The following is a 15,973-nucleotide window of genomic DNA, read 5'->3' on the forward strand; positions in this document are numbered from 1 at the left end:
TTTTTTTTTTTTTTTAGTTGGATATTTTCTGTGGGTTTGTGATTCTACTGTGTCCAGTCTGCTTTTAAACCTTCCTAATGATTTCCTAATTTTAGATATTATATGTAGAATTTTAGTGTCTACTTAATTCATTTTCATAGATTCTAATTCCCACTTGAATTCATTTTTATTCATTTTCTATCTCTAGTAAAATGTTTTCATGTATTAATCACATTGATTATTTTTAGTGTGATAATTACAATGATTTTTATAGTTATCTGATAACTTCAATATCATCATCTCTGTTGCTATTAGTCACGTTATTTTTATGTTCTCGTTGGCTAACTCTAGTCATCTTCTGATCTGGTTCTCTCGACTATTTTGTCTTCATTACTGGTTATTTTTCCATGCTTTTTTGTGTCTAGTAATTTTTGCTACATTCTTGACACTGTGGTGATATGTTACAGATGCTGTGTGTCATGTTATCATCACCTAAAGAATATTGAATTTTGTTCTGGCAGGCAGTTAAATTACCAACAGACCACCTGGATCCTTTTGGTAAGGGTCTATTTCGGTTGCTTCTCCTCTGTGTGAAGTTCTTACTCTAGGACACTGTCCTGTCTCTGGAGGGTGGCCTTTGCAGGGCCTCAACTGAATCCCAAGAGCATTCACCAAGATCTTCTGTTCCATCTGGGCTTGAACTTCAGTGTCTCCCAGCACTGCAAAAGTGCTTACATCTCTGCTTACCCTTCAGATTCTCAGAAGCTATCTTCTGAGGCTTCTGGGCGTTGCCTCACACATGCACACCTTAGGAGTTGACGAAGGACCTGTGGGAATTTTTGCTCAGATTTCTGGAGCTCCTTTTCTGCCACTCTCTCCTCTCCAGTACCCTGCTCTCCACATCCCAGCTTCCCTAGAAGCCCGAGCCAGATCCTGATCTTTGTTTTCCCCTACAAAGGAGACTTCTGCTGGGGGGCTGGAAATAGCCCATCTACCGGCACAGAAGTGGAGAGGATGCCATCAGGGAAAATGCTCCTTGTCTAGAGGATCCTTACCCTGTTTTGTATTTTATGTTCAGCTCCTACAGTTTTTTATTGCAGGAGACTGAGTCTAATGGCAACTGCTTCATTGTGTCTGGGGCCTGGGTGCTCCGTGCTTGGTGAAAATTCCCAGGAGTTCCTTCCCAAGCATGCAATAAGCCCTGGGGTGTCCCACACCACCAGGCAGCTGGACTCCCTCCTTGACCTAAAATGACATGGTCATGTCACACACTCTCAGACCTGATCTGAGGAGGAGTGAGCCTGATACCATGCAGCCCTCTGCGGGTCTCTGCTTCCTGGGCATGACCTTAAGTAGGATCAGGCTCTGCACCCCTCTGGCATTCTTCCCTCTCCCTTCCATGCTGAGCTCTAAGTGCTGGGTGATGATGTCCTTCCTTCTCTCACCAACTTATGAGACCCCTTCAGGGCCCCTCCTGCTAGGAAAACATGCCATGCTCTTCTCATTTCCAGCATGTCCCCTGGTGGTCAGCAGCCTTTTCGACTCATGAGAGGCATTTATAGGGATCAGGAGTTTGTAAGAAGTAAGGGGTATCCCAAGACACAGATCCTTCTGAAAGAAAACAGAGGTGGGGCTGTTATAGGTATGGAGCTCACTGCATGGGCCCAGTGGAGGGAGTAGTCCTGGCTCCACGGGACTGGCTCAGAAGGCCTTTCTGGACCAAAACACAGGTCTTCTTCCAAGGACACCTGCTGTGGGATAGAGGGTCCTCTGCTGATGACTCAGGCAATGGCTGGTCTGCAGCACCTAGGCATGGCCAGCCCTGGTGGGAGCAGCTACACTGCAAGTGACCACACTGGGGCTGGTAATGACCCCCTGTGGGGAGCATGCTTTGTGGGTATTTGGGGGCACATGTGCAGGGAGCCCTCAGTACTGGGGGCAGGGATGGGATCATGTCAGTGTGGAAAATGCAGGTTCCCAGGCTCCACCCTAGAAGTTCTATTTCTGTGCATCTGGGGGATTGAGAAGTCTGCCTGTCACAGGTTGCTGTGACGTGGAGCTGGCTAGGGCCACATGCCAGTAAGCCTGTGCCTGGAGGGGAGCCCAGGGGGCCATTAGGATCTGTGTTTCAGAGCCTCGAGCCTGCAGTGACACTTCCAGGTGTGTGGTGAATCTGCCACACAGGAAAGTGAGAGGTGCAGAGCCATGGCTACAGGAATACCTGAATCCTGCAGTGTCAGCTGCAGTGTCCCTGGCCTGGCTGGGCTGGGCATTGTCCCCACCCCACTACCTGAGATTAGATGTGCACTGAATTGGAAACAACCCCCTAGAAGGGAGGTTGGCAGGATGTTTCCCTGGGGTGGCTGAGAAATCTCGGTGTTTCCAGCCTAACAGAGACTCTGCGTGGGAGAGGCCAGTGGCTGTAGGAGGCTCTCTCTGGGACACTGCCTGATCTGTACTTAGGTGAGTCCCCTGGCCTGAGTGACCGCAGCTTCCCGAGTTTTTGCCTGGGTGGGTCATGCAGTGGTGCTTGGGTGTATCACCTAACAACACATGTGGGGTCTCTCTCAGAGGTCTGTTCCCCGACCCCTGCTTTAAGTTATATGCCCAGTATCTCTGGAGATGGGGTCTCTGGGTGGAGGCTCTTAATTCCTTGTTTGTCCATGAAAGAAAAGTAATGTTTCTGAAACACCTGCACAAGAGTGTGGCTGCCAGGCCAGGCTGCTTGTTACAATGTTTTGTATTTACCCCTTTGCTTTTACTGATTGACTGTGCTGCCTCATTCAGCATTTCTGTGCTCAAGTAAATGGAAATTTGGCAATTAAGGATTTCTTATGTGAATTCCGTGATCTGAGCTAATTAGACACCTCGTGTCAGCACTGACTGACTCATTAGCTCCTTTTAGCTTTAAACAGCACCTAAAGCAGCAGGGCCCTATTCTGCTTTGTAGTTTGAAAATGTGTTTCAAACCAAGTTGTTCATCCTGAGTCCCTGAAGACCTTGTCTTCTTGTAAATCTACTGCTGCCCCTGATGATGCCCATAGCACTCAGGTCTGTCCTTTGAACTTTGGGACGCTGCCGCAGGTCTGCTTGGCCTGCACCCTGTGTGTGGCACCTGCCTCCTGGCCAATCGCGTCCCTGAGGCACTGGGTGCAGCCCGGTGTTCCCAGTAAGGCAGCAGCTGTGTCCCAGAAGGACTTCTGAAGCTGCTGTTCACAGATTGAATGCAAAGAGCCATGTTTTCAGGATGGGAGTCCACAGGAAGGCCCTACCCCTCATAGCCAACCACCCTGGCTGGTCACAGGATGCCTGGAGATCAGTCCAGTTGGGTGCTTCCATCCTGCCATCTGGCCTGCTTGTCCTGGTGCCATCACTGTACCCCAAAAACCTCAGATTGAAGCAAGGCTAATAAAAGACAACCCACTCCACAAATCCATGAAGCAATCTATGTGCCTAGAGGCTGGCGGGGCCCCACATGCCCACCCTGCCCCAGTGAGCAGTCAGGGGACTTTTAGGTCAGCTGCTGTACTGTGGTATCCCTCACTGCCCCCACCTGCTGCTGGAGTGTGAGTGACTCTTTCCGCCTCTGCCCTCTGAGCAGTGGGAAGCTCCAAGCAGTTTCTCCCAACCCCCATGCACCAGGAGCCCCCTCAGGTCAGCTTGGGATGGCATGCGTGGCTGGTCCTTCAGGAAAGTGTCTCACCTGGCTGAGCAGGGGGTGGGCACTATCCCTCACCATGGTGGCAGCTCCGGTGAGCTGGCTGAGTGGGAGTGGGTGCCGTCCCTCATCTTGGGGATGGCTCCAGACAGCTGGCTGAGCAAGGGGTGGGCGCCGTCCCTCACCTCGGTGGTGGCTCTGGGGCTGGTCCAGAATGTTCCATTTTGCTTTGGCCTCAGACCCAAGGCAGCAGGGCTGCACTTTGGGGGCCCCACCATGCCCATTTCTGTGGTAACCGCAGATTGGTGCCCTGCCTGCTGTGACTGTGTTCTGTTCTCCTTGTAGATGGAGGAGATAAAGTTTAAGGACAGAGCAGTCTTCGTGCTGGAGAGAGAGTTAGGGGTCCAGGCCGGCCACGCGCAGAGGCTGCAGCTGCAGAAAGAGGCTCTAGATGAGCAGCTATCCCAGGTCCGAGAGACCGACCGGCACCTGGGCAGCCCCAGGCGGGAGCTTCCTCATGCAGGCGGTGCAGGAGACGCCTCAGACCACTCGGGAAGCCCTGTAAGCACCACCCCAGCCACCTGGCCCACCCGGCCTCACGGATAGGCAGGGCCATGCGCCACACAGCCTGCGCGGGCAGCTCCCTGGGGAGGCCAGAGCCCAAGTGCAGCTGACCCCAGTCCGGGTGGCCCCCCAGCCAGGCCTGACCCCTCAGCTTATCTGCCTCTGGCCAGGAGGGCTGAAAGACAACACCTCCTTGTTCCTCACCACTGAGCACTGGCCTTGTCACCTTCCTGTGGGCCCCCAGTTGCTGGGGGTCCTGGCCCTTATTGGTTCTGTCCTGCCCTGGTACAGGAGAGGAGGCTGCCCTCTTCATGTGCTCCCTCCATCCCCCGGGCTCCGGCTCCCTGTGCAGCTCCCTGGCCAGGCCCCTCACGTGGTGGTTCACAGCAGTCACGTCACCAGTCACCTTCCCACCTGCTTCTCCTGCTACAACACCACTCCCTGCTCCCCTGGGCTGCTCACGGTGGTGGGGTCTGCATGGTTGTGGCATCATTTCCTCATCCAGGTTCCTCTGAGGTGGCTCTGGGATACCCTGGGGATCCCTGCCACGGCCCCTTAGTGCTGGTCTCTGGCCCTGGCCTCTCCTGCACCTGTTGAATGAGGAACTCGGGTCTCATCCAGGACCTTCCTGGACACCTGTTTCTTTCCTTTGAGGATACAATTCTATGGGCTGAGCCAGACCTAGGACAGGGACATTTCAAAAATAGAAAAGGACATTTTATAACTTATGATAAATGGATTAACTGAATTAGAGCCAGCCCCTCCTGCTCTGGTACTTGATAGACTATTGCATTAACTCTTAAGAAATTTTGAAACTGGATTAAAATGTTTCCACTGATTTGTGAACAAAGTCCCAGTGGTTCCCAAGGTGACCCTTCAGAAACTCAATTTGAGTGGGCACACTATTTGGGAAACCAGCTTTTGAAAGTCTTCCACAGGCAGTTTTTCCTGTGTCCTGGCACAAGTCTGGAGAGTCATTCACCCGGCAGGGCAGACCCTTCTGCAGGTGCAGCCCCAGAGAGCACAGTGGCTGCCAGGTGTCCCTGGCGTGACCCACGCCCGCGGTTCCTGCACCTGCACACCCTCGCCCTCCACACTTGCACACTCTGGACATTTCTGCTCCTTTCACTGTCATCATGCAGTCCACAGGGACCGTGGTGCTGGGCAGAGCTGCCCTACCCAGCAGCCATGGGGCGCCGAGGCTGTGATGGTGCGGAGCTTCTGGTTTCCATAGTGGGTCGGGGTTTGCAAGGGCTTTCCCTGTCTGTGTCTGGGAGCAGTTATTTGCAGTTGATTTTTGTTTTAGGAACAGCAGTTGGATGAAAAGGATGCCCGGCGCTTCCAACTGAAAATTGCGGAGCTGAGTGCGATCATCCGGAAGCTGGAGGACCGCAACGCCCTGCTGTCCGAGGAGAGGAATGAGCTGGTGGGTGGGGCCAAGTCAAGGTCCCAGAGTGGAGACGGAGCATATCCCTTTCCAGAATTCATGTGGAAGGGAGGAACGATGGTGACAAGGGCTGACCTTGCCTCCGCGACTCTTGGCTGTGTTCCTATTAAACTTTATTAACAAAAACATGTGGTAGGGGCCAGATTTGGCCCTCCAGCACTGGCTGTCAGCTCACTGCTCTGCGTGGCTGGGACAGTATCCTCGGCTCTGCACAGGCCCCGGGAGGTGTGCAGACACAGCCCTGGGGTGGGGCAAACACCCCCAGTCCTTACAGCCATTGAAACTTCCAAGCAATTTGAGCTCGTGGAGGGTGTGGGAACTACTCTCAAAACTACTTAGTTTTGAGAAGGGCCTGCGGGGTAGGAGGGTTTACTGCAGCTCTCCTCAGCAAGTAGAGCACTGGCCTCAGATTGCTCCTCTTCATCCCTGTCTGCCCTACCCCCCATGCCCAGCCCAGTCGTACCTCAGGGTCACCTGGGTGCAAGGCAGGTGGACACCACCTGGCAGCCTGGACTGAACGTACCTCTTTCCAGGGCTGGAGTTCTGGCGAGCGTGCCAACTCCAAGTGGACCCCTGTTGGTGCTGTGGCATCTGAGCAGACATCAAGTGGTATGACTGATGTGTCTTTCAGTTAAAGCGTTTGAGAGAAGCCGAGAGCCAGTATAAGCCGCTACTGGACAAGAACAAACGCCTCACTCGGAAAAACGAGGATCTGTCTCACACTTTACGTCGGATAGAAAACAAGTTGAAGTTTGTCACCCAGGAGAACATAGAGATGGTGAGGGCTGGGCCAGAGAGTGGGCCAGTGGCAGAGGCTGTAGCCCCTCGTGTCTCCAAAGTGTGAGGCAGGGAGGGCGGGCGGGGTGGGGGGACCAGGCCTCACGAACGTGTGGGAGAGGAACCTTAAGCCGTCCAGGCCCAACTCTGAGGCTGCTCGTCTGCGCAGGGTGCAGGGAGACCCCAGCTCCCACGTGCAGTCAGGCCACTGCGCCCGGTGTCCACCTGTCCCCTGTGACGTGGGCTGCTCCGTTTGCAGAGACAGAGAGCTGGGATCATACGAAGACCCAGCTCCTTAAATGACCTCGATCAGAGTCAAGACGAGAGAGAAATCGACTTCCTGAAAATGCAGATCGCTGACCAGCAGAGCCTCATAGACGAGCTCTCTAAGGTGACAGGGTGAGGGTGCTGTGTGCGGCCCTGCCCTCTGGCTCTCAGAGGTGGGGGACACTGACAGCCAGCAGGAGATGGGGAAGGGTGGGTGTCTGTGGGGCCACTGAGGCGGGTGCACAAGGTGGCCTTCCCTACGACCATCTGCACCCTCATCTCCAAGACTCGTCCCTCCCAATGCCCTGGCCCAGTGGTGCCACCTCCTTCCTGCACCTGCTGTGGCAAACCCGCACCCGAGGGGGCTGCAGCAGCCAGTTGTTTGCTCACAGCTCTGGAGGCCACTAGTCTAAAACCAAGGTGTTGACAGGGCTGTGCTTCCTCCGGTGTCCTCTCTGCCACCACGCAGCCCCTGGTGACTTTTGGCTCATCGTGCCTGTCTCTGCCCCACCTGCCCACGGCTTTCTCCTCTTCTGTGTCATGGGAACCTTGTCTTGGGTTTAGGCCCCACCCCATCCAGGGAAGCCTTTGCTTAGTCCCACTTGCAGTCTTAGTTTCTAAGCCGGGTAACTTGCACAGGGAGGGGGCACAGGGGGCACAGCCGTGACCACATCCCTTGGGGACACCATGTGGTCCACAACGGGCCCCCTGTGGCCCCAGCACCCAGCACGGCTCTGGGTATCCCAGTTTGGGGCACCTTCTGCATCTTTTGGGGGTCCTGATTGGCACTGTAGTGAGGACATCTCAGAACACGCTGCCCTCAGCCATTCTGTGTCCTCTGGAAGGGACAGCAGCATCCCTCTCTATCACCAGCACGCACACTTGGGAGGCATTGGACTATCTTTTCCATGACTGAAGCCACCACCAAAGAGCCATGTGATGGGACACAGAAGGGCCCCTGCCCACCACGGCTGTGGGGCGGGGTCTTCCCACCTGTGCCTCAGGGCTTTCCCTTGTTCAGTTACACAGCAAGTGTCAATCTCAACAATAAGAGTTTATGAGGAACGTGGGAAAGGGCAAGATCCTGGTCAATTATAAATACACAATATTTCTATTTGCAAGGCTTCTTTCTCCTGATGCTGAGTGAGTGAGAGGCCCATTCACCCTGGTGCTCTGTGGTGCTCCCCACACTCCTTGGGCCTCAGCTCAGGAGAGGAGGAAGGCACAGGCACGGCAGAAGCCTCCCCCTCGGCAGGTGTAGGGTCAGGGTGCAGCAGGGGCTCGGCCCCCACAGGGCCGAGGAGAAAGCCTGCAGCGGTGGTTCCCTAACGTTCTGTGTTCTTTTCCTAGACCCTGGAGACTGCCGGATACGTGAAGAGCGTGTTAGTAAGTGCCCATCAGCGTCTCTCCCGTGCCGCATGCTCCCGTTCCCCGTGTGAACCATGTCCTGGGCTTCCATGTGCCCCGTGTCCCATATTCTTGTTCCCTATGTGGTTACCCATGTGCTCATTCTGTGCCACTGGCACCTCAGACTAGGCCAAGACAGTCTTTTGGACAGATCTGTTGTCATCACAGCTCTGCCTGACCAGGGTTTGCTCTGGTGACTGAGAATGCCTCCAGTGAGGTCCCAGTGGGGTCAGGAGCACTGATTATTCTGTTCAGCACTGAAAGGCCAGGTCAGACAGCCACCTTCTCTGGGAGCTTGCTCTGCCCAGTCTCTCCCTGGCCAGCATGGACAAGCACGTTGGCCTGCCTTGTTAACTATCACAGTCACAAAAGTGCAGCATAGCTTCCCTGGAGAGAAGCAGGCCCCTGGCCCCCACACAGGTGTGAACCGTCCCTGCAGGGCACCGAGGGACCTGGGCCTCAGTCCTCCTCGGACTTCTCATTCCTATCTGTACCCCTCAAACTACCTGCCTCTGCAACGCAGAAAGGAGGGGAGTGGGTGGCCGTGTGAGCAGAGCCTTGGCCTGAAAGGAGGGGTTCCCAGGCTGCTGAGCAGCCCCGCCAGGGACCTATGTTACAGTGTGTGAGTCGCAAACCAGGTCGGGCCTGTCTGCCGCATCTGTCAGCCCAGATGATGACACAAAACATCAGAGAGTGGCTTTGAGACTGGGAGAGCATTCGCCAACTTAAATCTCTTCAACTGGTTTCTACAGGAGCGTGATAAACTTTTAAGATACCGGAAACAAAGAAAGAAAATGGCAAAACTCCCCAAGGTAAAGGGCAGCGTGTGGCATACGTGTATATTAAATAGGTGTTTTAAAAAGCTGCTTACCAGGAATGAATCTCTTCCTTTGGAGGTGAAAAGAAGTAATTTTTGTTATTTCTAAAAATGTTATTGTGAAATAACCAAAATAGGATCTAAAGTAAATATCTGCTTATAATTTTAAATTAATAAATTCAACCTCCTTTGACTCAGCGCTTGTAGCTCAGCAGCTAGGGTGCCAGGCACATACCCTGGAGCTGGTAGGTTTGAATCCAGCCTGGGCCTGCCAAACAACAATGACAACTACAACCAAAAACGCTGGGCGTTGTGGAGGGTGCCTGTAGTCCCAGCTACTTGGGAGGCTGAGGCAGCAGAATCGCTTAAGCCCAAGAGTTTGAGGTTACTGTGAGCTGTGACCCCACAACAGTTTGAGACTCTGTGTCAATAAATAAATAAATAAAAATCCAACCTTATTCTTTTAATTTCTGAGAGAAGATATGAATTCATGATAATAATGACAATAATGCTGATATCGGAGAGGGACATGGCCTGGGGGCTGAGCTCCCTGTTGCCTGGAGGGTGAGGCTGGTCTCCCACATCTGTGGCCGCACAGCCTGGCCTGGGGCAGTTTCCCTGCTGTACAGTGCTGGCCAGCGACTGTCCATGAACATGATGGGGCAGTGTGTTCAGAGGAGGGCAGGAGGCTGCTTCAGGAAGTTAGGCAGAGAGTGTCCAGTGTAGGACAAAGGGATGAGGGTGACAGGAGTGGGCTGGGCTGCTGTCCTGGCTGAGACTTGAAATCAGAGGCCAGAGGGGCTGACATTGGGGCTTGTTGAGTTTGCCCGATTTTGGAAATTTTCCTGAGAAGCCTGGAGAAAAACTGGAGAACTAGGAAATGTTTCTCTGGCCAGGGCTGGGCCCTAAAACTGCAAGCACAGGTGGCAGCTTCTTCCACTGCCCCATGGGGCTGGCTGGAGAGGGTGCACACAGGAGATGGGCCAAGGCTGGCTTGGGGGGCTGCAGGGTATCTTGGGGCCCAGGAGGAGTTTTGCTGGAAGGTTCTGATAGAGAGACCATGAGGGAGACCCTGAGTGTGACCGAGACAGGTGGCAGGACTTTGGATTTTGTGATTTTCCAAACCTAAGTGAGGAAACCTGAGGTTTTTGAAAGCAGGGCATAAGGACAGGTGGTCGGCAGAGATGCAGGTGTGAGCCTGGGGGGCCCTGAAGCGAGGCCTCACAAACCGGGGTGCAGGACTCATTTTCCATTGCTTTCATTGTGATCTGTCAAGAATAAATACTTTTTAAATGAAAACAAAAACACTTTACTAGAGACGTGACCACACCTCAGGGCCCGTGCTCACCACCATCCTGGGCTATCCCACTGGGTGCCAGGGGCAGATGGTGACCATGGTTCTCAGGGAGCAGCAGAGACCTTGTCCCCTAGAAGATACCCCTCACCAGGAGGGTCAAGACTAGGACTGGCTTATCCATAGGCCTGCAGCACTGCCCCCTGTCCAAGGCCACCGCCTGGACAGCTCCGGGGCTGTGGATGGAGATGGGGCTGGGCCCCATGGCAGGGGATGGGGAAAGGAGGTGGGTGGGCAGAGGCCTAGGCCCGGGCTCCGCTGACTTGCTGCATCCCGGTCACAGCCAGTTGTCGTGGAGACCTTCTTTGGCTACGATGAAGAAGCTTCCCTGGAATCCGATGGGTCTTCCATCTCTTATCAGACAGACCGGACGGACCAGACCCCCTGTACCCCAGACGATGACTTGGAGGAGGTAGCTTGGGTCTTGCCCCAGTTCCTGCACCTGCCAGGGAGTGGCTGTGACAGGGCTGGCCCTCGGGAACACCAAGGCAGGGTGGGGTGTGGGGTGGGGGGCCCAGGCCTTTGCACGGTGAGAAGCGCTGCCCGCAGTACCTGGTGTACGGCTGCCAAGTGCCCAGGCTCCAACCATGGCCACCAGGCTCCTTACCACCACCGAGCTGTGACCTCTGCAGAGGGGTATGGGGCTCCAACATGAGGTCAGGCACAAGGCCCAGACCACATCAGGGCAACAGAGACATTTCCTGGGGTTTTCTTTCTGGTAAGAACATGGCCAGCCTCTTCTTCCAGACTGGTCACTCTCCAGTCCAGGCAGCTGTCTCAGCCCTGGGGGCCAGAGATAGTGCTTAGTGTTGTAGGTCTGGGTCCAACTGGCCAGCCCCAGGAGTGGTGGCCCCTGGCCAGACCTGGAGGCAAGGCCAGAGATTGGGCCTTCCCTGGTTGGTGCTGGAGGGCAGCCAGATGGCTGTGGCCCTACCTAGAGATCTAAGACATGGTACAGCAGCCCTGGGGCATAGGGTGGGGCAGGGAACAGGGCCTGTCCCGGTCTCCAGGCTCTGTCACTCCTGGGCATCGCCCACCTTTCCAACCTCAGGGGTGCACTGGGGTCCCGTGAAGGCAGCAGCAGACCCACCTCACTTTCTCTGGTCTGGCAGGTGTCATCCTAGCCAGAAGGCTGAGGCTGTATGTGTTAGCCTTGAGTACATGTGCCTGAGAGGAGATGTGTGGCCCTGGGGACACAGCCAGCTCCCTTCCCTGGACACATGTCAGTGGAACAGAGCAGAGCTGTGTGTGAGCCTAGTCATGCATGAAGGGTTCTCAGTCAGGGCAGCCTGGCTGGCAAGCAGGGGTGCCAGCCCAGGCCCCATCCCTGCCCCAGGGCTCACCTCCCTGCATGCTGGAAAGAGTTTTCTCGCTTTGATAGAAATACCCCCTGAAGTATTTGAGAAGCCCAGTGGCCCCACGGTTTGTGGGTGCCGCAGCAGGCTGTGCTAACACTGTGTCCCTGCATGTGTCATGTCCATACCCCTCCAGGGCATGGCCAAGGAGGAGACAGAGCTGAGGTTCCGGCAGCTGACCATGGAGTACCAGGCCCTGCAGCGCGCCTATGCCTTGCTGCAGGAGCAGGTCGGAGGGACCCTGGACGCAGAGCGAGAAGTTAAGGTCTAACTGACTTCTACTCCACGACGTTCCGGCTGCGCCCGGCTCCTTCCTGTCTGACCCCATGGCCCTGGCAGGGACACCTGAACCATCACCCCTCTTGGCTAGGCCCCTCTCTTCTGTGGTCACTTTAGGTCTTGGTGACACTCATTGAGCACAGAGACCAGGGGTGGGCTGGGTGGGGAAGGGTGAGCAGAGCCCAGCAGTGAGAGTGAGGTCCTGGAGAGTCTGGTGGTGGTGACCTGGGACCTGCAGGGCTGGGGGAGTCACCTTCTCCCCATCTTAGTTGGGTGCTATGAGGTAGCTCCCAGGGCCGGGAGCATGGAGATGGCCAGGCCTGTGTGTGAGCATTTGCCAGGCTTGCCGAGACTGTTTCTCACCCAGCAAATGTTGAGCTCAGATGCTGTGCCTGCTGCATCCTAAGCCTGCCCAGCCCTGGGCGTTGGCAGTAGAAAAGCCCAAATGCACAGCTGGCCAGCGCCCTCTGCTGGCTGCAGGGGCAGGGTGTGCCACAGGCCATGTGGGGAGTTCCTAGGTAGAGTCCCCCTGGGTCAGGGGCCCCTGCTGGACCCCTCCTGCTGTAGGAGCTGCATCTCACAGGGAGATAGGTGGATCCCTCAGGGCCTTCTGGAACTGGTGGGATGGGGTCTGGGGTTCCAGTCATGGCCACCCCCCAAACTACCTTGCAAGGCCAGAGGCACCACCGTCCTGCAGATTGGGCCAGGTGGAGGACATGCTACTTGTGAAGATGGACAGTGGTGGCTGAGCACCCCAGCAGTGTCCATCCTGGGTTCCCCAGGGAGCCACTGGGCCTCACTGTCTGTCCCCTCACCCACTGTCATGACTTGGTTTCCCCTCCTGCCTTCTTGGGCATTTCCTTGAGGGCATCTGTGTGAATGTCAGAAGAAAGGCCCCGCCCTCTCCTTCCAGCCCTCCTGAGTGTGCACCTGTCCCTGGAGGCAACTTCCCCTCCTTGTTTTAGAAAGGAGGTTTATTTGCTCAGCAGGGGACTTGAAATGTCCCCTCTGAATTTTTTGACTTAATTTTTGTACAACCCTTGGAGAAAGAAAAAAAACAAGTCTCTGTTCAGATGGTCACAAATCCCAGGGGACACGGGCTGTGACTGGCCAGAGCATGGCTCCCACACATGGGAGGCCGCACAGGGCCTCAGTGCCTGGTCTTTTGGGAGCTAAAGGAGACTCTTGTTTCCCTCTCACTACTGGGTGACAGGGGAACACCTGATCAAGGGCAGCATGGAAACAAAAATACCTACAAGATTTTGCTTAGAGAGTAAAAATGTCCAAACTACATTAAAAAAAATTTTAATGGCATTTAGAATTAGAGAGAAATCTGATGCAGAGAAGTACAATGTGATTATTTTTAAACTTAGAAAACACAGACAAGATTAGTGAAGAAAATAGATAACCCAGGACTCCAGGCAGCCTGACTCTGTGTTAAAGTTGGTAGCATCACCCTCACTGCTGAAGTCCAGGAGCCCACAGGGATCACTGAAGGGCAGGGGCAGGGCCCTGAGAGGCATCTGATGGTGTGGCAGGGGCTGTGGGCAGCCCTGGTCGTGCAGAGGCTTGGTGTCCTCATCTGGAAGCACAGGGCTGGGACAAGCTGGCACCGCCCCTGCTCTGCATCCCTTGAGAGTGCGGGAGCAGGTTTGGTGGGGAGAGTGGGAGCCCTAATCTGCAAATGGGGCCTAACAGGGACCCTGAGCTCAGTGCACTGTCACAGGCCCTCCTTGAACTGAAGGACCCTGGGGCACTGTGCCCAGCTGCCTCCAAAGGCTCCCCACCTGCAGTTCTGAGAGCTGTCCCCAGAGAGGGCAGGAGTAGCAGCGGGGAGAGATGCCAGACAGTTTGGACCCCACCAGAGCAAATTAGTCAGGGGAGAGCAGCTCAGCCCCCAGCTAGGAGCCCAGGTGGCACTCAGAAGGAACTTCACAGACCAAAGTGCTGACACCTGCAGTGCAGGGCTTTCCTCCAAACAAGGCGCTGGGGAAGCAGGCTTGGCAGTGAGCCCCGGCCAGCAGGGGGCTCCTATGCTGGGGGCAGCACCCTGTAGAGACCTCCCGCTGTGTGCACCACTGTCATCCAAGGAGGCTAAAGCAACCCTCTCTAGCCAGGACAGGGGTCAGTCCTCATTGGCCGTTTCAGCCTATACCAGGGATTCACCTGAAGCGCGCTCAGAGTAACCTGCAGGGTCTCCCATAAACTAAGCAAGGTCACTGCTTCCAACACGCCTTAAAATTCTGCCTTTCCCAGAAAGCCTTCCTCTTTTCCAAGGGAGTGAACCGTCACTTTCATAAAGAACTGAGCCAGAGCAGACAGCGTCCTGCAAGGCCTGTGAGGTGTGCTGCCTGTCCGCTCCTGGCTTTTAGGGAAAATTTGATGTATCTTTCCTCATCCTACAGACGCGTGAGCAGCTACAAGCAGAAGCGCAGAGGGCCCAGACGCGCATAGAGGACCTGGAGAAAGCCCTGGCGGCGCAGGGGCAGGTGCGGGAACCGCGGGGCGGGGCCTGGCGCGGTGTGAGTGGGCGGGGCCTGGCGCGGTGTGAGTGGGCGGGACTCGATGTGAGTGGGCGGGAAGCGCGCACCGAGGCAAGGCTCTCAGTAACCAGCGGCGTGTGTCCCTAGGAATCCCAGCCCTAACTTGTGTAGGCAGGAATCTGCCCGACCATGGGAACGGGTCTCGTGGACTTGGTCCTGGGAGACCCTGGTGGTCCTCTCAGCCGCCAGAGGGAAGCACGCAGAGCCACTTCTGGCAGGAGCCACAGACTGATCTGGCTTCCCCGGAACCCCTCCTCCACGCTCACACGCACCCTGGAGGCGGCTCCCTAGGTTGCCCAGGAGTTAGTCCTTCCCTCCCCTCCCCCTTTAGTTCTTCAGGGCCGTGCACGTGGCCTCAGGGCTGGAGCAGCCTCTCCTGATGTGCTGGGTCCTAGATGGGACTGCGGATGCCCTTGGCGAGTGGGGAGGGCCTGTGAGAGCCCGGCCCATGGCTGTCCTTGATGTTAACTGTAGGGAAGACAGACAAGAGGATGACGACCCACATATGTACCACACTGGCACCTGTAACACCTCCGGGGCCGCTGCACATACAGGCCTAGGGAAACGGCACCCCCACTGCTCTGTATGCAGCTCCCAAGGACCAAGGGGCCCGTCCCCAGCTGTCAGGGGACAGAGCGGTCCCTAAGACACATGAGATGCTTAAGTCCTCTACTGTGTGTGTGCTGGAGAAGAAAGTGGCCGGGTGGCTGGGACACAGGAGGAGGAGGAGGAGAAGGACCAGGACGAGGACCTCACTCCCTTCATTTGCAGAAATGACCCCTTTAAATCTGCCAAGAATTCCACAGATCACTTTGGAGAGAAGAAATGTCTGATAAGTCCAGTGTCTGAAGAAACCAGCTTTCCTCCTGGCACTTTATACTTATCATCATAGGGGTCTGGCTCATGCCTGTGATCCCAGCATTCTGGGAGGCTGAGGCAGGAGGATGGCTGGAGACCAGGAGTTAGAGACCAGCCTGAGCAACCCCATCTCTTCCAAACATAGAAAAATTAGCGGGGTGCATGGGTGGGCACCTGTGGTCTCAGCTACCCAGGAGGCTGAGGCAGGAGGGTCAGCTGCAGTGAGCTGTGCTGATGCCACTGCACTTTAGCCAGGGCTACCAGATGAGATCCTGTCTGAAAAATAACCATATCCCCCAAATCACAATGTTGCTGGTTCGAGGATGGATGTGAGGGCTTCTTGGTAGAAGAATGTGCTGAGGGTACTGGGTTCCTCCTGAGGCAGAGCTCAGTGGCCATCAGTGAGGCCTCCACACGTGCTGGGCAGACAGTGCAAAGCCACTTTGCCCATGTGTCTGCCCACTCTGGGGGAGTCTCTTCTCCCCCCCACTGAGATCCTCTTCCTGCCATGGACCCCCAATCTCTCAGTGGCCCCTGAATCATGACATCCTCATGTGCCACTGGGCACTCTGCAAGTCCTCAAGGGTCCTCCCGAGGAAGGACAGCCCCCACCTGCTCTCTAGGACCCTCCAGAAAATGGAGAAGTTTGAACCCTGGTGTCCCCTCAA

The 15,973-nt window shown here is 55.4% G+C and overlaps 1 protein-coding gene across 18 annotated transcripts in view; it reads left to right on the forward strand.

Annotated features, from left to right (window-relative positions):
- Positions 1-15,973, forward strand: part of JAKMIP3 (Janus kinase and microtubule interacting protein 3) — a 116,399-nt gene that overhangs the window by 62,361 nt on the left and 38,065 nt on the right. For 8 of the 18 annotated variants that reach the window (XM_053584351.1, XM_053584352.1, XM_053584357.1 and 5 more), the window contains exons 4-12: positions 3,983-4,198; positions 5,508-5,627; positions 6,280-6,426; positions 6,685-6,816; positions 8,043-8,078; positions 8,852-8,911; positions 10,554-10,682; positions 11,762-11,890; positions 14,310-14,393. In XM_053584351.1, the coding sequence (XP_053440326.1) occupies positions 3,983-4,198; positions 5,508-5,627; positions 6,280-6,426; positions 6,685-6,816; positions 8,043-8,078; positions 8,852-8,911; positions 10,554-10,682; positions 11,762-11,890; positions 14,310-14,393 (1,053 nt within the window). The remainder of the gene's footprint in view (positions 1-3,982; positions 4,199-5,507; positions 5,628-6,279; positions 6,427-6,684; positions 6,817-8,042; positions 8,079-8,851; positions 8,912-10,553; positions 10,683-11,761; positions 11,891-14,309; positions 14,394-15,973) is intronic. The other 10 variants (XM_053584360.1, XM_053584368.1, XM_053584353.1 and 7 more) reach the window with 3 other exon arrangements.

The sequence above is a fragment of the Nycticebus coucang genome, chromosome 3 (genome assembly GCF_027406575.1).
Source record: "Nycticebus coucang isolate mNycCou1 chromosome 3, mNycCou1.pri, whole genome shotgun sequence".
In the NCBI taxonomy this organism is placed as follows: Eukaryota; Metazoa; Chordata; class Mammalia; order Primates; family Lorisidae; genus Nycticebus; species Nycticebus coucang.